The sequence below is a fragment of the Podarcis gaigeae genome, assembly GCF_964106915.1.
Source record: "Podarcis gaigeae genome assembly, chromosome: 6".
Classification (NCBI taxonomy): Eukaryota; Metazoa; Chordata; class Lepidosauria; order Squamata; family Lacertidae; genus Podarcis; species Podarcis gaigeae.
The window spans coordinates 22,789,428-22,815,544 of NC_139682.1; the positions used below are offsets into that span (position 1 = coordinate 22,789,428).

General features: G+C 39.5%; 1 protein-coding gene across 2 annotated transcripts in view; it reads left to right on the forward strand.

The window, feature by feature from the left end:
* The window catches only part of STK4 (serine/threonine kinase 4), a 76,424-nt gene that overhangs the window by 29,493 nt on the left and 20,814 nt on the right, over positions 1 to 26,117 (forward strand). For both annotated transcript variants that reach the window (XM_083746276.1, XM_083746275.1), the window contains exon 10: positions 10,564 to 10,715. In XM_083746276.1, the coding sequence (XP_083602402.1) occupies positions 10,564 to 10,715 (152 nt within the window). The remainder of the gene's footprint in view (positions 1 to 10,563; positions 10,716 to 26,117) is intronic.

Here is a 26,117-nt window from a genome sequence, read left to right on the forward strand (position 1 = left end):
GCTCTGTTTTTCACCTTATCACTCCTACAGTAATGTTCCTTTCACATTCAGTTAAATTGATTTAGCTGTAAAAATTCATCAGCCTTGTGTAACAGTCTTTTGGGGAAATAGTTTTTAATAATCAGTATAACTAAATGGTATTTTAAATGCAATGGAATTGAGGTCATTAATATCATCAAAGTGGTTCGTATTTCATGACTGGCATTAACAACTGGTAGGAAGGAATTGGCTGGATCTTAACAATTTTTTTTAAAAAAAATATTCAAGTACCATAGAGCAGAATTTTCTGCAACATTTTTTTCCCTTGGAATGCTGTGTGAAACACTGGAGTGTAAGTTTTTGCATTCTGCATTCAAAAATGATTACTTTGTGTCCTATTTCTCCAGTTCATACTTCAGTGTACTGTGGCAAGGATTTTCCTGCAGCAACATTGCATCATTTGTTGGCATACTGTGGCATCTGCTCACGGTAGGGAATTCGGCATGTCTGATCTGTTGGGTAGTCAAGAGATTGGATTGGCCTTTTGTGTTCTGATAAAATGATGCAGAAGCGCTTTTGGAAACCTTTTTATTTCTGCCTGCATGAATAGGAGTATCCTAGAGCTACAATTCAGAAAGCCGATAGCACCCCATAACTGAAGGAGTGCCTCCTCCCAAATCAGCCTGCCCGTTTTGTAAAATCATCTGCTGAGGCTTATCTCTATGTACTTTCTCCATCAAAGTACGAACAGCCTCTATAAGGGAGAGGTAATTCTAGGCGGTTGCATCTGTTTATGAAATGCCCTCTGCAGAAGCACCAACACTGCAATCCTTTGGGTACCAAGCAAAAACATAATTTTTATCAATCAATGGATTTTAGTGTGCGGGAGGGGGCAGAGTTAAGATCTAGGTTATATTGGCTTTTCGGGGCTTTATCAGTAAGCCTTCTAGATTACATCAAATGTCTACCTTATCTTGTTCAGCATCCTGTTCCCTACAGTGGCCAGCTGGATCCAATTGGGGCATGAAGCCAGAAACCCCTGCCCCCCAATCATTCTTCCCCAGCATCCGATACCCATTGGCACATTACCTCTGAACACGGAGGATCCCTGTAGCCATTATGTCTATTGCTCATAGATAGCCCATTTTTTTTGTAATTGTCTTTAATCCCTTTCTAATCTGACAGCCATCACCAAGACTTGGGGCACCTAATGACTGCAGGGAAGTAATCTGCTGCTTGAATCTGCTGCTAACCAATTTCATTGGGATAACCCTAGGCTATTGTATTTGAGAGAGAGAGAGACTGCTGCCAGTCAGTTCAGACATTGTTGACCTAGAATGGACCGGTGATCTGATTTGGTGTAAAGCGGCTTCCTGTGCTATATTTAGAAAATATTTTGGCATATTTTAGATAGATGACTTTGTAAGCTCCCCCGAGCCTTCAAAAGAATCTTGGATACAAATCTAGCTGCCTAAATATAATACATGTGCCACGTTCACCCACATTTTTGAAAGTCTTGTCTTCAAAAGAGTAGAATGTAATTCAGAACAAATCTGTGTTAATGTTTCTGTTTCATTGTGAGGGTGTAAAATATGCTACAGATTAATTGTGCCTCATTTTTAAAAGGTGAGAGCTGGCAATCCAGTCTGGTTGCATATCATATTATTATTATTAAGAATGAACCAAAGAGAGAGCATAAAGAACTACTGTTACAGCATGTTGAAAGCAGCATAGGAGTAGACATTATCATTGAACTTGTTCCGAAACATTACCCAAAATACATATTTTTCCATAAACTAGCCAGGCTAGTTTGTGTTTATTCTTTTGTAAGAAGTTGGCTTAATCATAGCTGCTGCTGTTGTTGCTGTTGTTTAGTCGTTTAGTCGTGTCTGACTCTTCGTGACCCCTGGACCAGAGCACGCCAGGCACTTCTGTCTTCCACTGCCTCTCACAGTTTAGTCAAACTCATGTTGGTAGCTTCGAGAACACTATCCAACCATCTCGTCCTCTGTCATCCCCTTTTCCTTGTGCCCTCCATCTTTCCCAACATCAGGGTCTTTTCCAGGGAGTCTTCTCTTCTCATGAAGTGGCCAAAGTATTGGAGTCTCAGCTTCAGGATCTGTCCTTCCAGTGAGCACTCAGGGCTGATTTCCTTAAGAGTGGATAGGTTTGATCTTCTTGCAGTCCATGAGACGCTCAGGAGTCTCCTCCAGCACCATAATTCAAAAGCATCAATTCTTTGGCGATCAGCCTTCTTTATGGTCCAGCTCTCACTTCCATACATCACTACGGGAAAACCATAGCTTTAACTATACGAACCTTTGTTGGCAAGGTGATGTCTATGCTTTCTAAGATTCTGTCTAGGTTTGTCATTGCTTTTCTGCCAAGAAGCAGGCGTCTTTTAATTTTGTGGCTGCTGTCACCATCTGCAGTGATCATGGAGCCCAAGAAAGTAAAACCTCTCACTGCCTCCATTTCTTCCCCTTCTAATCATAGCTACTATGGCCCAAATTTTCTCAATCTATTCAGATATAGTAGGAGATATGCTCCACACACACACACCCCAGCCCTTGTTATGTGAATATACTGATACTGGATTCTTCATCTTGTCCCCTGAACCTTGTAGAAACACTTTTGCCATCCAGCATCAAGGATGTGTGTGATTATAGATCATACCCTTTTGCCTAGAAACCATATCTCTTAATTATGTTTAAGCTGGGGCTGGTTTTGTTTACTCAGTGTTGAAAGAAAGACACCTCCTAAGACAAGTGAGGAACCTGTGAAGCTGCAGACTTTGTTGATCCTCAGCTCCAGCCAACATCTCCAATAACCATGGATGACTGAAGTTGTAGTCCAGCAACATTTGAAAAGTCATAGGTTCCCCACACCTGCCTGTCATTATCCTAAGAGGAACTCCCCCACCCGGTTGGTCCAGGGGCTAAAAATAATTTCCATGCTAAACTCTGGACCTGAGGCTCTTTGCAGCATTTCCTCCTGAACTATTGACATAGAAATAAATACTTCTGCATTAGCAGTAGCCTTGAGCACCATGAACTTTGATTTCCAGATAAGATGGGTTTTGTTTGACAGACCAGTGGATCTTTCACTTCTGATTTCATAATTTCAGCTGTAGATAAATTTACTATATCTCTGTAATGTTCGCTGTATTCTCTCTGAAGATAAATCTAGGTGGGTGGGTTTTGAATCTTTTGCTCCTGTAATTTCTGAAACAACTTCGTCTGGATTCAGCAGAACCTGTACACCCAGTGGCTCACAGATATATTTTGAAGTCTCTCTGTGGGACCCAACCCTTTGCGTCTTTCCGCCCTTTTCCCTATCTGTACTTTCGCTCTACATTTCATTACAGAAGCTACTGATGGGAGCCTGACTTATTGAATGACCACAAATTTTATTTGGAAACAGATTGCTTTAACTATCACTGGACTGCATCTTTAGTAGTGGTAACAGATTGCTGGCGAATGTAAAACTATATATGTGTTGTGAACTTGATATGATCTTGGAAGCCTTATGTTGGGTGTTTTGCTGCTATTTTACCCAAAGTTTCAGTAGAAAACTTAAGCTAAAATGCTTCAGTTCGGTAAACCTTTCACTGGTCATTTTTCATTTAGAGCAATGGCTCTATTTTCCCTGTAAAATCAGAGATCTGAAACGGAGCGTAATTAAATATAGGAGCCTCAGAAGACATCCGTTAAATGTGTAGTTGGGTTACAGTCACAGGCAAAGTATTATCGACCTGGTATTTTATATAAGGGATAGCTGAAGGTTGTTTGATAGCAGAAGTCTTTGTTTGTCATTGCATTGGCCCTTAGTACTGTACATCATTAAACAAGGTAAGCCATTTTAGAAAATAGCCTTATTTGATGTTAGAGCTAAGACGATTCACTTGGAAGAATATTCTTACCTAGAAAAAAGTTGCACTGTTTGAGAATAATTAGAGTATAAAGCACTATCGATGTTAGGCATTTGACTCAAGAAGATGAGCATTAATCTGTCCAACCATTCAGCACTTCATTGCTGCTTCACTTCCATTGATGGAGAACATAAATAATTGGGTATAAATGAGACTTTGCTGCCTTGTAGGGGCATGCCTCCTAGTACTGATTATGTAATGATTTTGCTCTGTGCAAGGGATAGCTTATCTATCATCTTCTGTAAGCATTGTACTGCAAGCATCCTCCTTTATTAGCACAGCCACATCTACCAGCCAGGAGCATAGGAATCTTCCTCATACCAAAACAGACCATTGGTTCACCTAGTTCAATAGTGTCTTCACTTGACTATTAAGACAGGGGACATTCCCAGCCCTATCTGGAGGTACTGAGGATTGAACCTGGAACATTCTGCTTGCAAATGATGGCCCTTGGGAACTAGTTGTTAACTGCTTTTCATGCTGTTCTAGTAAAGCATCCCTTTAAAGCTTTTCGTTTGTCATATGCTTACAGTCTGGCTTAGTGATAGCTAACCCATTATGTTTCCAGAGGACTTCTCCTCTCCCACCTACTCCCCCAGAACAGAAGACAAATGTGCCAATTTCCCCCATTAATCTATGTACCGTATGTAACTGAATATTATATAAAGGGGTGCCATATTTCAACAAAAACATCCATATCGGATACATCGTTTAGTTTCTCAAGGAAAGCAATTGTCCATCCATTCTGTTTCCATTGTATGATGTTGATTTTAGGAAGGTTTTTTTTGTCTATAGCTTGTTCCAAACTGCTTCTTCAATTTCTGTTCTTAGCTCCTTTCCCCAATTTTGTTTAATAGTCAAGTATTGTCTTTCAGCTGGCTTGTATGTAAGCTGTGTAGTGCTTTATAGGCCATAACCAGCACTTTAAATTGTGCCCAGAAGCAAACCAGTACAGTGGTACCTCGGTTTACGAACTTAATCCGCTCCGGAAGTTCGTTCTTAAACCAAAACCGTTCTTAAACCGAGGTGCGCTTTCCCTAATGAGGCCTCCCGCTGCCGGTGCCCTTCCACCTTTTGGATTCCATTCTTAGACCGAGGTAAAGTTCTCAAACCAAGACACTATCTCCGGTTTTTTGGAGTTTGTAAACCAAATCGTTCTTAAACAGGACTGTTCTTCAACCGAGGTACCACTGTATTTGACTTTGCATCATTGCTCTATTTATTGGAGCTTCAGTGGTTGGTTGAATTTATTTTTTTTGGTTGAATATATTTGTGTTGAATTTATTTGTGGGCCACCATCACAAATCTTTTCGGTAGGGTAGTAATATAGTAAATGAACAGATGATAATGGTTGTCATTCTAACTCATTGAATACGGAATGTATAACATTTTAAAATGGCTTTTGCATTCTTCAGATCATTTTAAAACTTTTAAAGCTTAGTTGGTTACCAGCAATAAAATCAAAAGTTTTCCAAATTTATTATTCATTAGTGCTGTGGGTTAAATCACAGAGCCTAGGGCTTGCCGATCAGAAGGTCGGCGGTTCGAATCCCCGCAACGGGTTGAGCTCCCATTGCTTGGTCCCTGCTCCTGCCAACCTAGCAGTTCGAAAGTGCGCAGTGCAAGTAGATAAATAGGTACCGCTCCGGCAGGAAGGTAAACGGCGTTTCCGTGCGCTGCTCTGGTTTGCCAGAAGCAGCTTAGTCATGCTGGCCACATGACGCCGGCTCCCTCGGCCAGTAAAGTGAGGTGAGCGCCGCAACCCCGGAGTCGTCCGCAACTGGGCCTAATGTTCCGGGGTCCCTTTACCTTTACCTTTTAGCAGCTTCAGCAAACAAGAGGAAGAAAAGCTGAATTTTTTGATATTAATAATTCACACTTGGCACATTTGGTTCCAAAATATTGAATGTAAGGGAAACCATGCAATCAGCAGCTCTTAACAGCAGTCACACGTTAGTAATCTGGTGTAGGTGGCAGTTTCTAGAACCAAGACAGAATTTTGTTGGAGCTACATATGTTAAGATAAGTGTAGTCAGGCACTGGAATTATGCATAATTCTCAATTAGGTAGAGTATGTGGGTGTCTAGTGTTTTGATAGCTTAATAACTCTCAAGTTCCAATTTGGGTTGCCTTGAATAAGTGACTTCATGTTTTGGCCATTTAAATTAACTTCTGTTAAGTGTATTAAAACTGAAAGCACAGTTCAAATGTGAAGCTTATAGAAGGAAGAATGGCTTGCACTTCTGAGTTGAGCATCTAGGGTCTTGCATGTAGCAAAATAAGATTAGCTGAGACACTGTGATGCTACGTCAGACTAGCAGTTTGAAGTGCTTGATACTCATACCACGTTACAATCTTCCTCTCCCTGTTTGCTCCCACAATGCAACTTGGAAGAGTTGGGTCTAAGGGAAAGTGGCTTTCTTGAAATACAGAAAAATAGAAATAAGAACTCACTGACATGAAGAATATAAGCTGCACCTTAAATCTTTTGCAGTGTACAGTCACTATTCCGTCTTCCCTTGAATTAATTTCCTCTCTCCACCTTCCCACTCTGCAACCCACAAGACTGAGTTGTTAACATTAAGCTTTTTAAAAATATTGGTCCCTATAATATCAAATACACCTGCAGTGTTTAGTCATTTATTTCTAGAGTAAATTCCAGCACCGCATCAGGATTTTGTTTGTTCACTTTAATAGCATTGCAGCTAATACATGGAATTGTTTCTGGGGTGTTACTTACTGTAAACTTATAATAATGTAATAATCAACCAGTTGGTGGTATTGTGTTTGGACAACAAGGTATTCTGAAAAAAGGACAAATTGGTATAGATTGGGCCAGTTGCTAATGGACTTCTTCTGCCATCAATCAACTCTTTGGCACATGTGAACAACCATTACTAGCTAAGATGTAACCATTACATTACTAAGGTGCTGCTTATGAACAGTAGGACAGCTAACCAAAGTTTCTACTCTAACTACCTCATAAGCATCTGGCCCATGCGGCCAAAAAGATTTCACCACCCTTTTTTTATAAGAAGATCTGCAAGGGGTATAGTATAACACATGTATTTCCATTTGCTAAACACACACACACACACCCTGTGATTAAAGTTCTGATGTACCAAATAATCATCCAGTGGTATGTTAGCATTTTTGCACTCTTCTGTGTTCTGACTTCCTGCATAGCTTTTCTTGATCTGATTGTGTACAATGAGGTCTGTTGAAGGGGAAAACTACAGTCGGCAGTAGAATTGCTTATCTTCAATAGCTCAGAAATTTCCACATTTATTTTTATACTTGAACTTTCTTTTAACCCAGAATGACCATTGGTTTTCTATTATTATATTTAAAGCTTTCTCTTGATATCTTAGACTGGAATGTTTTATGAAGTGATAATTTCTTATTGTTAAGGGGATTTGCTTTGATGTTTGCTTCTGTTACGCACAGAATATCCTCCTTTTAAAGCCTAATATATGCATTCTCTGTACCAGTAATAGGCAGGGTCAGAAGCAAACGTGGCCGAAACAATGAATGTGTATTTTAGTTTTGTACATTAGGCTACTTTCTGCATCCATTCCACACTCCTTTCTGTCTTCCATCCAGAAAAGCAATAGGCATTATTCAAGCAAAGGCCATTCAAGGACTGCAAGCAGAGAGGCATTATCAGAGTTCAGGGCTGGAGTGGGGCAGCATGGGGCCAGGCTTGTAGAACCATATTTGGTCCATGGCCTAATGCATCCTTGCATGGTTGTTATGCTAAAATGAAGTTAGGATATATTGCATCCTGTCATAAGGCATCAAAGTAGGGGCAGCAGACAAACATGCAGTTGCCTTACGTAAGGGTCATAGAATCATAGAGTTGGAAGGAACCCTGAGGATCATCTAGTCCAACCTCTTGCAATGCCAGGAATATGCAGTTGTCCCCTAGGGGGATCGAATGTGCACCACGCTCTACCAACTGGGCTATCCACCACTGATCCATCTAACCAAGTACCATATCAACTGGCAGTTTCTCTCTTGGGTAAATGTATTTCCCATTCCAGCCACCTAAGATCCCAGAAGTCTGCTTAATGTACAGAATAGATGTCAGGATTTGAGCTCCTGCCACCTGCATACAAAACTAGTATCCAACCCTTGAATTTTGGCTATTCTCCATGCAGTGGCTAGTGCTGGTGGCTGTCAGTCACGAATCCTTGCCGTAATATAATTGCAACATCTGTTTCTTCATTTATAATGAAGATGCTTGGAACAAGTTAACTCTACATAAGTCATGACAGATAATTGTTTTTGCCTTTTTAGGCATTTTAATATGTTCAAAGATTTACTGCAGTATGTAAAGAGCTATAACTTCAAAAAGAAGTAGGTCTCTCTCTTTTTGTCTTAACAATTTTGAGTACATTGTTTGATCTTGCAGAGTGAACTCATAATGTACGTGTAGGGGGATAATGCATACAGCAATTCATCACACTGGGGGAAAATATCCATGAGTCATCTTGGTAAATATGCTTGGAGCATATATGGACCTAGGACTCATCTCGAGTCCTCTCCTCATTAATTGTTTTGCAGACACACTGATGGTCACTTACAGTGAATTCCATACATATCATGAGGAAAATGAGTGCATTGATTTGCTTCTGCACAGAACTGAGAACTTGCCAGCATGCTTCTAGAATTCCAGGGTTCAGTCCAATGTTTCCCAAACTTGAGTCTCCAGCTGTTTTTAGACTACAGTCCTCTCTGACTACTGGTCCTGCTAGTTTGGGATGATGGGCGTTGAAATCCAAAAACAGCTGGAGACTCAACTTTGGGCAACCCTGGTCCAGTCTCTTATTTGGAGACTTGGGTAGATAAGGGTACAACAGAAAAATATGGCAGTATTGGGGAGGTGCATTTTCTGAGAATATAAAACTTTGGCACCTTCAAACTATGTACATTCTATGTACTTGTTCATTAACACATTTGTATTTGTGATTAGCACACCTGCAGTATTCCTGAGGTGAGTGCTGCAGACGTTTTGGTTATTTTCTTACAGATGAATTAAGTGATGGCCCAGGTAGAGAGTTTCTCAGTGGTTGTGCTAAATTCCCACTTAGGGAGAGCCACCTGGCCATCACTCTTACCTTTTGGCAGATAGTAAAAAATCTGGCTGCTTTTTCCAGCAGACGTTTGTATCGGTCATGGTCTGAGATAGAGGTTTCATGTAAGCTGTCATTCCTGTGTGTGTTACAACTGAAGGTTTTTTTTATTACTTCTTTTGAGAGCCATGCTGTAGGAAAGCATTTTATACATTTTTAATATACCCCAAACTTAAAATATATTGGGTGGATGGCAGCTCTCCCTTGTCTTTCCCTCCTCCCATTCCACTGCCAGATTGCAAATAGTCTGGCATAACATACACAACCAGTGTTGCAGAAATTTTATTTCTATCCTACCCCTTATGAACAATGTCAGTAAAATATTAAAACATAATAAACCAGTGTGAGAGAACAGTCACTTAAATACAAAATACTGTGCTCTACAGTTCCTCGTATCTGCTTAGCAGCGTAATCCTATATATGTAAGTCCAGCTTCATTCAGAAGGGCTGGTTCCCAAACTAAGTATGCATAGGATTGCTGCTATGCTTTTTAATGGCTGAAGTTGTATGTTTGAAGAAAATCCTCAGGTTTAGACTTTTCCAGGGATGGGAGTTCAGGACAGTTACTGAGTGCTTCTGAATATGACTTGCACTACTCAGTACATGGACAGTATCATTAACATAATTATGTTGTTGTTATAAGTTATATGTTTATATGCAACAAAATGCAAGTTGGTGGGTGGGTGTATTCTTGATGCCTTGTATTTTTGTACCACTTTAGAGTCAATGCTGTGCTTGTATTTCAATCTCCTGATGGCCCATTCCTATCAGGAAGAAAGATGAACCATGTTGCATGATTGTAGTCTAGTCTCAAGGGGTACAAAGGCATGAATGACTGCCCTGCTGCTATGTGAAATAAAAGCCCAGTCTTCTCCTCAAGTGGAATTGGGGTGGAGGGTGGAAAAAGTTGAATGCTATTACCTGGGTTTTGAGGTACAGTCATTCATGTAAGAACACTCTAAGGCAGCCTTTCACAACCAGGTGTCTTCCATATGTTTTTTTACTGCATTTCCCATCAGCCCCAGCCATCACAGCCACAGGTTGGGGAAGACTAGGCCTCAGTTTTGGACCTCTGGCTAAAGGAAATTTAATATTCCTTATAATATACCTGATCTTCCTGTTTTTAGATTTCAAGAGATGTGCTGATAATATATCTATTACTTGCTCTACTGAGAAGCTCTGAACATTTTATTCTCTCCTGAAGCTTTTTAAAATTAGCAACTCTATCATGTGTTCAGGGAACTTCCCTGTTCAGGGAAGTTTTTAACGTGTGATATTTTACTGTATTTTTGGTTTCTATGGAAGCCTCCCAGAGTGGCTGGGGAGGCCCAGCCAGATGGGCGGGGTATAAATAAATTATTATTATTATTATTATTATTATTATTATTATTATTATTATTATTATTATTATTATGTGTAGGTATTGTTGTAAGCAATGTGCTAAATAGTTATTTTAATGGAATGCTAAACATTTTCCTTTTGAGTTAATACTATTTTGTATCTTAAATATATTTGTAGGAAGGGATGAAACAATGGAATCTGTCAGACCGTCTTTCCTTGATTATTTTGAGCAAAAAGAAAAAGAGAATCGGAGAAACAACTATGGAAGGAATGTACCAGAAAGATATTCCTCCGATTGGAGAGTTCCTCAGGATGGTGATTATGAATTCGTAAGTAAAATACTTTTGGCATGTTCTAGAATCATAGTTTGCTTTTCTATTATTATTTTTTGTAGAAAAGGAGAAATAATCCTTAATCCTAGTAAATATTTGACACAATATAAAGGTAAAAAAAAATGCATAATACTTTATTATTACAAAGAAATGCTTGCTTAAAACAGACAATACTGAATTGCTTAAGATGTAGGCAAGTAAGAACAACAAATAATTTAACTTGGTATCCTGAATGTATTGTGAGCTAAGAAGTATTACATATAGATATATAATAATAGTTCAAATTGCCTGTGAAATGAAAATGGTGTTCTGATTTCTAATCATGTTTCAATCATATGGTTTTGTTCAGTGGTGTGGGTTTAAAGCTGCATCACAGTTTAGTTAAATCCTTTTTTTTATTGTACATTTTGTCTTGGTAAGTATATGAGAGCCTAAACGCTAGTTGATTTGGGCTGTTGAGAAATGTAATTTATCTCCTTTGTGACAATTACCCATACCTTTTTCACACCCCACCAATCTCAAATTGCATAATGGTAAAGGGAACTCTTTTCCTTTTTTCTTATGCCGTGCTTCTGGCTAAGGAGCTTGAGAAGCTACAGTAATTTTCCTGTTACTAACGGTTGTCAGCTAGGAAATGTGTTCATGGTGATGGGGATTTCTAATGTAGAAGGCACTTGGCAAAAGAAAAATGCTGAAAATCTTTGTGTACATGGCCATCTCTTAGTTACTGCATGGCTCTGCTTCCTGATCACTACCGTTACCTAACCACTTTCAATATGAGAACCCCTCCTATACTCCTTGATTATGTGGAGGGAGAAGGCAGAGTTAGAAGATGGGAGATAATACATGCCCAGGCTACTCATTCCTCCTAACAGCCTGGCACCATGTGTGTATGCTGGGAGCAGTTGGTGGAGTAGACGGGAAAATGGCAGTATTAATTCTGTATGTCAGTCCTCCCCAACCTGGTGCCCCCCATATGTTTTGAACTGGGAGACCCATTATTCCTTATCTTGATGGTTGGGGCTGATGAAAGCCATCTTAATGAGGATACCGCCATACATGGGCAAGGATCGTGCCCTGTTGGCATCTAACCAGCAGTTACATACTTGAGATTTAGTACTGCCATTATAGGCTGTAATACTGCTGAAGGAACAATGTAATTCCCAGCCAAAGTATGTGTGCATGCGTTGTGTGTTGTATTGGCAAAATGTTTCTTCCAGTGTTAAGACATCATCTCCAACCCTTGTCACTAACTGCTTATCACATTTCTTATTACTTTTTCTTTTTTAAAAAGTCACCTTGCCTCCAAAAGCCATTTGCCACATTGCAGAGGCATATAGGGCCCAGTCCATTGAGCTGAGAATTGCCTTCATTGACTGGGATCTCAGACTGAGATCTTCGCCATAACCTGGTGCCAGATCTCATTAACTGGAAATGCCAAGGATTGGTCCTCAGATACTACTCTCCATGTTTTCCCCAGGCACTGTTCCCTCCCCCCCCCCCATTCCTGCACCATACACATAGCTGTCAACTTTCAGATTTGAAAATAAGGGATCAGCAGCCTCACCAGACCCAGGGACAGTCTACGGGATATCTAACAATCCAGGATAGCAGCAGGAAACGGCGCTGGAATCAGGGGATTTCCTGCAAAAAAAGGGAAGGTTGACACCTATGGCCATACAGTGGAAACCTTTAAAGACAGAAGTCAACTCAGCTTACTGTGAACAAATGTTGCAAGCACCACATTGCTTATTTAAGATGCAGCCTTGTCGTGCAGCATGGCATAGTATCTGAAAGGATAAAGCAAAATATTTGCATGGATCTCTGCAGGTGATGGTTGTTCCTGTGTGAGAGTTGTGCTTAGAATTTCCAATTACAGTAATCAAAAGCAGTTGCAGTAATTCAATAGCAGAGGCTTAAATACCATTGCACCAGTGCAGGTAATTAGTCACGTACTGTAGCAGATTTAAATAAATTATGCTGCCCTTTTTATCCTGAAGGGTTTGCTCATACGGTGTTCCCTCCCCATCTTCGAGCTTACGTATACTATAGTTTAGATTTTATTACTTGAATCATTGTCCCTTACATTTTTAATCTTCTTAAAACATCCTTAAGCTTAATTGGGTCTCTTTTTTTAAGTTTTGTTTTTTTTTGTCAGTTGGGAGATGTCTGAAAAAGCGCAGGAGGTTAAAATGTCACTCAGTGCATATTTACCCAAGATTGTCATGGAAATTGAGTGTTCACTGTGGATAGTTGTATTGCAGTTCTCAGAGAGCCTTCTTGTGTAGAGAGAAACATAAATGATGCCTCTTTATGTTTACTGAGTTTGAGGCAGTTAGGCTTAATTGAATGGCTTTTTCAAAATGTAGCTAAATTTGCCCCTTAACTTCCCTTCAGCATGACAAACTCTGTCTTGGCTGGGAGAAAGAAGGTAATAATGGCTGACTTCATTCCTAATTATTTGCAAACCTTAAACCATAATACAAGATGTGCTTGTTGTTCTTTTATTGCATCTTCATCTCCGTCAAAGTGGAGGCACCATTCCAGTATTGCTGGTCTGGGATGTGGATCTAAGGCGGCTGTTTTCTCTGCCACAGATTGAGTGACCTTTCAGTATGTCATCCTTTAACTGAATTCCCTGTCTATATAAATGAGATTGCTGAGGATAAATCTATTCTAAAGTATAATATACTTGGAGGCTGAAGTGGGGAGCCCTTCCCATCACCACAGTTTCATGAATATTTTGCATTGTCAACCATGTTGGAAAGAGTCGAGGGAGTTTGCTAGGGGCTTTCCTCAAAGTGTATTTCTTCCTTGATATGTATATTTCAAGTATTCCCTATTTAGGCTGTATCTATCTGTCCTGATCGACATTGTGCTTCTGCCTAAATTTCAATAAATCATAGTGGCAGAAGAGGGCATTCTCTTTCAAACATGGGAATAAACCTCATACTGGGATTGTAAATGATAGCCTATCACAAGTGATTCACTTTGCCATTCAAAGGAGCTCAGATTTGGTGCATATTATGCACATTGGGTGCAATCTGGTGCAGATTTGGCTGCTGTCACTCATTTGGAGGTGTATTGACAAGGCTGTGTATATACTGTGCACCTCCAGTTCATAGCATAAGCGTAGAACGTAATGTTTTGAGAGAACACACATTACTCATTTAGCCCATATGGTTGTGCACATCAGCTGTGAAGGGTCTTAAAATTGCTTAATGCAGTCTTTGAAGCTGTTTCGGGCTCAGCTTCAGTGTGTGTACAAAGTGCACCCCTCACTCTCCCCCACCACTGAGGGCTAATCACCAAACTGTATGTGGCATATTTTACATAGTTGGCAATTGCACAAGTTTTAGAAAAGTAAAGAGTAGGTTGAGATGGGGCTGTTGATATTGGGCTTCCAATGCCTTTCTATTTGCATTGGTAGGAAATCTTCCATTGGTACCAGTGGAAGCATTTCTACTAATGCAAATAGTAGGCATATGGTGGTGGTGTGTGAGCTGGATTTTGGACCACAGTGGAAGTAAAGTGTTAAAAACCCCTATCACCAGGATCCAGGTCCTACAAGCACAGATGCTATTTAAACTTCTTTTTAAAAAATATGAGTCATGCCACATCCAGTTTGCCCTAAATAATCCTATCCATTCTCCACACATCTGGAACTGGGGGGTGGAGAATGTTTCTAAGCTGGAGAGCTATGGACTTTTGAGTCCTGTAATCTGAGGTTTTCACATTGTTTCATGCTTAGCTCCATCTGTGACCTAGTGGTGTTCAGTAGGTTTTGGAAAAAAGGGTGGCATCAATAACCTTAGGCTTGCAGCATTTTGTTTGCTCTCTAAACCTTTTGTATGCAAAACTGTGCTTTCTCTGACATTCTTTCCCACTTAAAAGTTTTCCTTTTTTCGGTTAACCTCCTGTATAACTGGAACCCTTTCATCACAAACATTTGATATTTGCTTCTGGTATGCAAGCAGTGCCATGGCAAAGGTCAAATGGTAAGGACTTTCTGCACATTCTAAGATACCTTGGCTGCTTCATAACATGCTCTGAAGAATGTTAATGGTTTTGCCAGTTGTACAGAGGAAACATCTATTATCCTTTCTGGAAATGATTTATAGTGAGCAACTGCAAGAGGCCGAGTGATTTATTGCTTATTGATCAATGAAAACATGCTCTGGTTTACAATGACCGGTATGTCTGCTGTGTTACAGGCCTTTGTGGTGCCGTCATTTGTCTTCTGAACAAGTCAGTATCATCTCTCCCTTTCCTCAAATAGTTGTATTTTTTCTCTTCCGAACTCTAATGTTGGTGGCATGTCGGTAGCTTAGAGTTGATAACGTATTCCTTCTCTAACTCTTGTCAATCCTTGTTTGGTGATTAGCTCCATCTAAAGTTCGGGCAACATAGAAACAAGACTTTTCCACAGGCACAGGGTCTTCACGGCCAAATCACTAGCATTTATTTCATTCCACGTTTAATTTATATACTACCTTTTTATATTACTACACACAAGGTGGTTTACAAGCTGAAAAAACAAGAAAGATCAATATGATCCAAACCAAAAATGGCATAATGGTAACATAACTTTAAAAGAAACAACTTACGGTACATAAAATAAAGTAATATTCAGCAATCCATTAGAATATAATAGTACACAATAAAATTAAAAATAAGCAAATGATAACTACACAGAAATTCACTCTTAACAACTGCAATAAATAATTTCTAAACTATAATCAATAAAAATAGCAAGTCACATGGCAGAAAAATAACACAATACAACTTGAGAAGCAAATACATACTGGTACAACTTGTCAAATTACTATTTTTAAAAATGTCCCTGAACTCCTCTCTTCCCAACTGCTTCTGATGTTCCTAAAATCATAGTTTGGGAAAGGCTCCTAAGGCTACAGAGTGGGTGGAGGCAGGTGGAAAAAGCCATTGCCTGATGGGCAGCGGTATTCACATAGTGGCTCAGTTTATGCTTTATAAACGATGAGTTTTATATTAGCACAGAGTTTGGCCGGACTCACCATGGCGCTTCTCATGTTGTTACTCTGGAACTAAATTTCCTTCTGCTTGTAGCTTGCTCTTCATTAACCATGACAGCTTGCAATTTAAAACACACAATAGATGGGGTTCATAAAACCATTACTGTATGAAACCTTTCAATATATCAAATAGAAGTGCATTGGCCACAGTTCTAATAATACAGCAAGCAAGACCCCATTAGTGACTGGCCTCATAACATCACCCTACCCCAGAAGCCTGTTTGAAGAGGCATTCAACTCTTGCCATAAGCTAAACAGCAGCTCACACTGGAGGGTTTACTATTGAGAGATTCACATGTAAAGAATTCTGCTAGCAGATAGATGCATACACAAAAGTGAAGCATTCCTTTTAGCATACTAAGTGTTTTATAACTAAAAAACCAGCGCTTTTTATATCAATAATATAGTGACAGAAGAAATAAAGATACGAAGAGGAACAAGACAGGGCTGCCCGCTCTCCCCGCTTCTGTTTAGAATGACCTTAGAAGTACTACTAAACTCTATAAGGCAGAACCAAAAAATAAAAGGAGTGTTAGTTGGGCAGAATGCATATAAGATCAGAGCCTATGCGGATGATGTAGTTATAATGACAGAAGAACCAACAACTGCAACAGGAGAGATATTAAAGGAATTAGATCAGTTTGGAGAGGTAGCAGGGTTCAAATTAAATAAGAGTAAAACAAAAATAATAGGTAAAAATTTGGATCAGAAACTAACAGAAACAATTCAACAGCAAACGCAAATAGAAGTGGTTAAAAAAGTGAAATATCTTGGCATTTGGATAACACCTAGGAATATAGATCTGTTTAAGAATAACTATGAATCGACGTGGAGGGAAATAAGAAAAGATTTGGAAATTTGGGGAGGGCTGAAACTGTCGTTTTGGGGAAGGATTAACACAATTAAGATGAATGTGCTGCCGAGGTTGATTTTCTTATTTCAAACTATCCCTATAATTAAAGGAAGCCGAATCTTTAAAGAGTGGCAACGAGTGTTGTCGAGATACATATGGCAGGGAAAGAAACCTAGGATTCAGTTTAAACTATTAACAGACATAAAAGAAAGGGGGGGCTTCGCCTTGCCGGATGTGAAATTATATTATGAGGCGGTTTGCCTATGTTGGGTCAAAGATTGGGTAAGGCTAGAGAACAGGGAATTATTAGACTTGGAGGGTTACGATAACAACTTCGGCTGGCACGCCTACTTATGGCGGGATAAATGGAAGATACACAAGGGATTTGGGAATCATATTTTCAGAGGACCTTTAGTTGAAATATGGGATAAATATAAAAATCTGTTGGAACCAAAAACCCCACATTGGCTTTCACCTCTAGAAGTCATGTGTGCGAGGACTATTAATATGAGAAGTAAATGGGCAACATATAACCAGTTAATAATTAAAGAAGATGGGAAATGGATTGTACGACCATACGACCAGGTTAAAGAATATGTCCATGACTGGTTACACCATCTCCAGGTGAACCAAATGTTCAGGAAGGATCTTAAAGAAAGAGGCTATGCAGAGAAGGAATCTAAGTTTCAGACGGAGATTATAAACAAAGAAGAAAAAATTGTTTCGAAAATGTATAGGATACTGTTGGATTGGAGTTTAGGGGATGAGGAGGTTAAGTGTGTAATGATTCGCTGGGCAAAGGATGTAGGACATAATATACTATTTGAAGATTGGGAAAAACTCTGGAAGGAAGGACTAAATTTCACGGCGTGTGTAACGGTAAAGGAAAACATAATGAAGATGTTTTACAGATGGTATTTAACACCTATGAAATTATCGAAAATGTATAAGGTGGATAACAAGTGCTGGAAATGTAGGGTTAGTGAGGGTTCCTTCTATCACATGTGGTGGGAGTGTGGAAAAGTTAAACAGTTCTGGGGAAAAATCTATATAGAACTGAAGAAGATTTTAAAATATACGTTTCCAAAGAAAGCAGAATTTTTCCTACTAGGTATATTGGGTTATGAGATAAGAAAAGAAGATCATAGATTAGTATATTATGCAGTTACAGCAGCAAGAGTAATGCTGGCCCAGATGTGGAAAAAGCAGGAGACACCAACGGTGGAGGAATGGAGATTTAAGGTGTTGGATTATATGGAATTGGACAGACTTACAGGCAAAGTAAGATACATAAGAGACCAAAAGTTCACTGAGGATTGGGGAAAATATGTAGATTACTTGGAACTTATTAGTCAAGGGAAAATAACGCTAAAGGGATTTAGAGACGCACTGTGAAAGATTGTGAGTTATTGTTTAAAGAGAATAGGAGACTAAATAATATGTAAGGTCAATATACACTAAGAAACGTATATAAAAAGGTACAATGACAATATATACTAAGAAATGTGTAATTTAAAGTGTTACTTCGAATGATTTTCGGGAAAGCTAACGGAAGTTTTGAAAATGAAGATTAAGAAATGTGACCAAAGTGAAAATTAAGTTTTTATATATTTCTCTTACTATTATCTCTTTCTTTATCTTTATTTGTCTGTGTAATACTTTTACTTTTGTATGTTTATATGTGTGTGTGTGTACATATTCTTTACTTCCATGAAATAAAAATTTAATGAGGAAAAAAAAATAAAAAACCAGCGCTTTCACTGTACAATATCTAAAGGAATTTCTGTCCCAACATTTCTCACTGGCAGATTATAGGGAGAAAAAACATAGTTTAGACACCTGCTATATTTGCATTTGGTTATCTCTATTTAGACACTATATAAAAGCTTCACTATCGTGTGCATATTTATTAATAACTTTGCATGGTAGCTTTGTATTTTAAACTAGAGGTGAATAGATAGATGTGTCTGGAGTATAGTTTGTGTTAGATTATCCTGTTTATCAGTGGGACAGCTTTTAAAAATGATGAGTACGCTATGATGCATCCATAACTGAGGAGTTTTGTCTTCCTGCATAATACTGAAATTTGAGAAACAGGAAGCTTGAGATAGGATGGATTCTTTAACTAATACTAGACTTCCTTGTGAAGGTAGCTCTAAATTAAAACTTAGATGAAAATGCATTGTGCTGAAATAGGATTGTATCCAGTGTAGTGCTATTTTAAAGTCACTTAGTAATGTACTTGTTCTGTTGGTGAACAGTTTGCTGCTTCCTTTGCATGAGCAGAAGCAACAAACTAGGACACCTGGCTTAGCATTAAATCCAAACAGGAGATCATGGTGGTTTTTCACCAATGGAATGAGCCATGATTGATAAATCAAGAACAACCTTTTGCTTCAAATGGTGGTTTGGAGCAAAAGAAATCCATTGTCTTCAATTTGAACATAATTCTAAGCCAGGATTGTGGTTTGTTGCTCATACGGATGTTAAATCATTGGTTTACTGTGACATGTGAACACAGCTATTGACAGCTCTTCACTTCAGCTAGATTGTTGCAGTCCCATCTATGTGGAATCAAGGCTGTGCTAACAGGAATAAAAAGATCAAAATTCTGCACCAAGGAAGTTCTAGCTGTATGCCAAGAAAAGCAGATTTCTGCTATCCCTTTAAATTATACAATTGGTATATCTTTGCTTTGACCTTTGCATTTTTCTGCATCTGCTGATCATAACAGGGGATAAGGAATTTTTGGCACTGAGGTACAACTTTCAGTTTTTGAGATTACACCAGAACTAAAAAAAAATATGTAGGGCTTGGAAACGTGGTTTATCCAAGTTGTCAATCCTGTATGCAGTTCCATTAAACTCAAGCAGCTTGTATAGGATTGGAAAGTAGCGAATTAAGGTCACAAACGCTGCTTTGGCATCATTAGTTCTTCATAAGGTAATATTGTTCTCCACGCCAACTCAGTTCTTCTTTTGAGAGAAGTTATTTTGCTCGTTGCTGAATCCCAGCTGCAGACACACAACTGCTTCAAACTGCATCTCTGATATACGTCAGGTTCCTCATATATGTATGTGCACCACAGAAACACCGGGCTCCATTGCAGCCCACAATGGAGGCACATCACTTTTAGATTTAGAAAATGCTTTCTGCCAGTGTTTGAAATTGGAAAAAGTCAGGTAGCTTAGGGCTTGAATTGTTTTCAGTACCTACTGCCAAGGATGATTATTTTCCCCTTCCATCCCCTTCCTTAACTGGGCATAAAAATCCCAGTTCATAAGACAGGCTCATCAGTCAAAAGTTTTTCTCTTCATAAAAGCGACACTGATCAGATTTGTAAAAGTTTTATGCCTTTATCGTTGCTGCTGATGGTATATTTTTGTAGTGTTCAGCAGTTTTAGGATTATGAAGACTCTTTAAAACAAAGTTGCGTGCAGGATTCTAAAAGAATAAACTGAGAGACGGTTATATTAAGAACATTCTGTTCTCCCTGTGTAGACTGATAAGCTGAATTCGGTAACCCCAAGCTTACACAGCACATCCTTTAGCTCAGTGGGACCATCAGTCCAATATATTCTCCTGCAGTTTTGATGGAAATGAGAGTGAACTGGATGGAGGGGTCAAAGAATCACTTGCTGCTTGTGAGATAGAGAAATAGGCCTGGGTAGTATGTGGGAGATATGGTTGCAAGGCTTGACAGCGGTTCACGGCTCCGACTTGACCTTGGTGAGTCTGGCTTCCAATTAAGTGCTGTTATTGAGTAGCAGTGCCATTGAAGCAAGATGGAACCTTGGGATTTTGTTCTGAGGGGATACAGCAGTGAACATTCCAAGCACAAAGCACTGAACCACTGAGTTTGCTTTTTGTTTTCCTTCCCAATCAATCATTGGTTTTGCTAAACAAAAATTTAATGTAAAAACTCATCTGGGGGGGATTCAAACTTACCATATTTGAGTGCCGCTTTTTCTTCTAAGGAACCTCGGTAGTGTTCATTATAGTATATTGTTCCTCACAACAGCTTGCGAGGTTGGTTGGAGTGAGAGACAACACTTGACCGTTCCTGCATTGGCTCTCCATTAAAAATAAGTTGATCTCATAAGAGGCCTAGAAGAGCATCACTTCATCTTGTGTTCTGGATCCATGATTGTGAGTTAGACCTATTTCTGGAACCACTGTCAGGATAAAAGCTCGCTGTGCATTCCCAGAATGCAGTAATATGCAATACCAGTAAGCCATAACTTTAAATGTTCGGGCAAGTAGACTTATGCACTTTCCTTAGGTACCCAGGAAGCTACCTGATACCACTTCAGACTATTTGTCCACCTATCCCAGAATTCTCTACTCTTAACATGGAGAAGCTTTTCCAAGGGCTCAGGCAGGGGTCTTTTCCCATCATCATCTACCTGATTCCATTTTGACTGGCAATGCCATGGGTTGAACCTGAGACATTGTGCAGTCAAAGCATGTGCTTTGTCTCATGCAGAGCCTGTCAGCACTATGAGAAGCTGTAGCCGTCACGATGCTGGTGCAAAAGATTATGCTTGTCTGTGCTTGTAGAGCTGGTGGCATGTTGTAGGAAAATGCTCAAACTGAAATTTCATAGAAGAGAAACCATAAGTTAACAGAAAAAATACTGTAACGAGGGCTGAATGTTAGAGCGAAAAGTGCCAAGACAAGGAGCAAATGAAGACATTATCCTTTTGGACATACTCAGAACCAATGTGTTCAGTGTAATCTAAGGCTTCATTAATCCTTTCTTAGTTCTTATTTGTTCAAAAGGGTCTGGCTTCTCTTTTGTTATCTGCCTTGCACACAATTGTTAATGAGTTCCAAATCTTTGAACAAATTAATGTAATCAAATTCAGTAAAGTCGTCCCATGAGTCTGGTGCTTTTCTTTTCTTTTTTTCCTGCTGAAGAGGATTGATTCATAGGCTCTCAAAAGCTCAACATAGTTGATGAGTCAGTAAATCAGTATTACATGGTTTCTCATCAGTTGTGAGTCCTGTAGAACAGGGATGGACAAGCCATTGCCCTCCAGTTCTTTGCTCAGCTACAAATCCCATTGTCCCTGATGCCATTGGCCATGTTAACAGGATAATGGGAGTTGTAGTTCAAAAACACCTGGGGGGGGGGCAATAGGTTCCCCATCCCTGCTTTAGAAGAAATACAATGTTTTCAGCATTATATCAGTTAAGTGGTTTGTGAATAGCACAGCACTCTGTCGTCTTCTCTGTTAAAAATGTATATTTCAACATCACTTGATGATGGTTACTCGCCTTTCACCCCGAGGTTGGTCACAACAATCTAAAAGAAAACATTAAAAAAAAACAGTTTAAAACAAATTGGAATCACAAGAGTAGGTCTGGTCCTAAAAATACGTATCTCAAATGTCAGAGGGTAAAGAGCTGCATCTTCAGCTTACAATAAAAATTGTGTAATGAAAGTGCTACAGAATCCTCTCTGGCTGGTCCTGAGTTTCTGAAGGCACTGGAACTACTAAGAGGACCCTTCTGTATTTTGGACCAGCCCTATAAATTTTTATTTGTATTTTTGCATTATTTTACATGCTGGTCTCCTTTCTCTGAGGAGCTTACCGTCACCACGTACTATTAATGCAAATATGTTGCATGGACTGCTTTTGATGCTTTTTCTTTTGAAATAAATAAGCAGAGTGCTATGCTCAAATGCTGTGCTTTGAAAGAAAAATATGCCTAAAACTGTTGCTTTGTGCGTTTTATACGTGTGTGACCTTCAAGCATAGAAAGTTGATTTATTGCTCTGTCGGGCTTTTAAGTGTCCTGCTTGCTAAAATAGGGGAAAGAGTAATAATTTTTAAGGAGAAAATATATTGTCATAAAACTGCAGAGGTCTGCCATGGTGTAAGCACTTTTAAGCATCATCTCCAGCAAATAAATATCTGCCTGAAGAAAGGTGTGTGTGTGTTCCTGTTTCTTTGTGTTGGTTCAGAGAAATTGACCTTCACTTGTCTTGTAATTCAGTTATAGGGAAGTGGGGGGGGGGGAGAAGAGAGATGCCTTGTCCTTTGTGTATTATTGGATTAAGACATCAGAGCCTTTTGATGTCCTTTAAAGATTTAGGAGATGAAATGTTTGTAACTGACGGCTGTGTGGGGGAAGACAGTTGAGACACCTTGACATTTCCTTCCTTTCAATCAAGTCTGCATAGAATTTAAGTTGTCAGAGGTGTGTAGGAGGTGCACGGCACATTAGCCCTTTATTTGACTGGTTTGGATGTATATCCCCTGCTTCATAAACCATGAGTTATGAAGCCAGGAGTGAATGTTGTGGCTGCATGCTTTTCCCTTCCTGTGCATGCCAGCTTTGTTGCGATGATCCTGATTTGTTTTTAAGCCAGAGTTCCCAGTTACATCCAAAAATGGGTCAGTGGTGTAATGACTAACCAGGATAAACTTAATATGAATTGCATTAAAATTTGGGTAGGGTACCATGTTGGCTACCCCAGAATTAAGTGGCTTGGTTCAGACACACAATCCCATTTATTTCAGTGGTAGGCAATATGGTACCCTCCCGGTCAGGGTTTCCCAAACTTGGGTCTCCAACTGCTGTTGGGACTACACATCCCATTATCCCTAGCTACCAGGACCAGTGGTCGGGTCAGGGATAATGGGAGTTGTAGTCTAAAAACAGCCTGCTACAGATCTTGTTGGAGCCCAGCTCCCATCAGCCCTAGCCACTGTGGTCAGCTGTCAGGAATGAGGGGAGCTGGAGCCCAGAAATGTTTGAAGAGCACCATGTTAATTTTATTAAATGTTGTTTGTACAATTCAGTGTACAAACAACACCATTTTACAATTCTCCTAACAAATTGGCCATTATCTCGATTAGAATATGCTAAAAATGGAGCTGAATAAAAATCAGCATGGGACTGAGGAAAGTCGTAGACTAAAATGTCTGGAGAGCACCAGGCTGCCTATAGTTGTCAGGTAAAAACATTGTTGTTAAAATGCCTATATGACTGAAGTGAGTATTAAGGCCATGCTTGGACCAAATGCTTGGACCAAAGGCTTATTAAGCCAGGATTTGCGTGAGTTGGCTATATTCACCGGCAGTGCTGTGAGCTGATGTTTTGAATGCAGGGAAAGTGTTTTAAGCTCTCTTTCTCTCGGTATAGTTTTATCTGCCAATTACTGCTGATGTGTTTACTAATTATTTTTTAATTAAATTTGTTTTAATAGTATTTGTTTTTAATGGCAGGGTTCAGAATCCCCCGCTTTACCTTTTTTATGCAGAAGTTATAAAGTCCTGGACAACTGTGTTCTGATCTGAAGCTATTTCAAAATGTACTGCAATTTTTAATCATTCACTCTGGGTTGAATTTAACTCACATTTTACGTGTAAATATCTATTCATTGCTGCCAACTCTTATATGGGAATGCATTGAAGAACTCCTAAGGGATTTAAGCGTTATTGAAGTAGAATTCTTCAGAAGTAGTCAGGGATGCTGCTGTCGCTGATGGAGAACAGCAAGCCTTTCTCCCATTATATAGCTCCTACCTACGCTCACAGTGTGGGTGTCCTATTTGCATAATCATCTAGACAGTGTTCTCTAAACCACACAGATAAATATACAAATCTCTTTAATCCAGGTACCACAATTCCTGTGGTGTTACCCTCTTTCAGAAGTCTGTCACAAGCCTAATAATGCCCACCGTGTTTCTCTGCAAAAAGCAAAGAGGATGAAAGCATAAAACTATGATGAGGCATCAAAATATTTTTCATTTCCATTTTTCTAAGCCATTTTCCTTCTGAAAATGCAGTGGGTGCCAAGCAAATCCCAGCTCTGCTAACAGGTTGAATGCAAACGCTCCCCACTTCCATTTAACCTCATTTCCATGGCTCATTGCTGCTGCTTGATCAGCCTGTGAAGAGTTAACTTCCTTGGCCCAGAGGTTGAGGGATAGTGCTGGTAGCTTAAGTGCGGATGAGGGAAATGGCTGTTCTTGCCAGAGGTGTGTAGTTGAGGGCATTTTCATTCAGGCTTATATTCAAGGTGAAAATGCATGTTAGTAGCAGCAGCCTGTGTGAATTTATTATGCACACACAGGGCTAGAAATGGAGGAAGGATTTGTTCATTCCCCTCTTTTTTTCAGCTGATTGACCTAATTCCATGGTCCTGAAAATGCTTGCAGATTGGTACACAGTTCTCAGTTGGATTGTGCTCTTTTCTAGGTTTTGCAATTTAGTTTTAGTGTGCAAAAAGTATGTACAAAAATATAAATGCACATTGAAAAATCCGTATTGGGGGATGCATATAATCTATACAATTTAAATAAGAAATTCTCATGCGTTCTTAAAAAAAAAAAATCCCCATAGAACAGGAGGAACAAACCTATAACTGAGTGCCAACGAAAAAGATACAGGATGGTATTAGACTGTTTGGACATCCTTACTTGGTGGCCCACCCTTTTGGCAAATAATGCAAAGTGCAGTACATGGGCAGTCCATCTCCGGCTCCCCAAAGGCTCTTGGTAGATTTTCTTCTAACTTACTAAGCTGTGGCACAGGCAGCACTGGAGGAGGTAGGGGTGTAGATCTGGCTTTATCCCATAGCCCAAGCCTCTGGCCCTTCCTGCTCCTGTTTAGATGTGTCATAGGTTGGCCACCTGAGAACCCAACATACCTCAAAAAGCCTTTAGATAAGAGTGTAACTTCTTAGTGATGGAGCAGGGCCTACTTAATGTGTTAATGGCCTACATTTTCTACTCTTACCATGGGTAGCCAAATCTTCTCCAGCTTTTCAGGGGAGCCAGAAAGAAATCATCTGAGAAATTTCAGCTCAGAATGCTGATTGGAGCCCATACTGTTAGTAAAAAGAGACACAAGGGTGGCACTGTGGTCTAAACCACTGAGCCTCTCGGGCTTGCCGATCAGAAGGTTGGCAGTTCGAATCCCTGTGACAGAACCCTCCAGTGAAGTTAAAATAGGTGGGGAGGGTTAAATAATAGGCACAAGGCAATTCTGCCTCCCCATCCTTGCGTAAATTAGATTTGCATATAGTTGTTTGTTTTGCATTCTGAATTGCTTGGCACATGGCAGTGTAACTTGCTAGACATAACCTGGAATTCCACTAGGAATCACACAGATTCAAATGAATTACTGCAGCTGCAAGTGATAGAAACATGCAATATGGGGGTTCTCAAGCTGTTGAATTGTTTCAACTCACATACCGAATTATGTCACATTTCTGTGTTTATACAGAATTGCCAGATATGCTCGGCATGATTGATTATGTTTATAGCTTTTAAGTTAGTTTTCTAATTGAGGAATCTTTATTGGCTTCCAAAGCACACCTTTAAATGGCCAGCTTAAAAAGATAAAGGCTGATTGCTCCTCTGCATGAAACATTTAAAGTGCTTATAAGTACCTAATGAATACTGTCAACCATGGTTGACAGAAAACCTGTATCACTTTAGTTAGTTGCTCCATACACACACTAGTGGTTATTTAC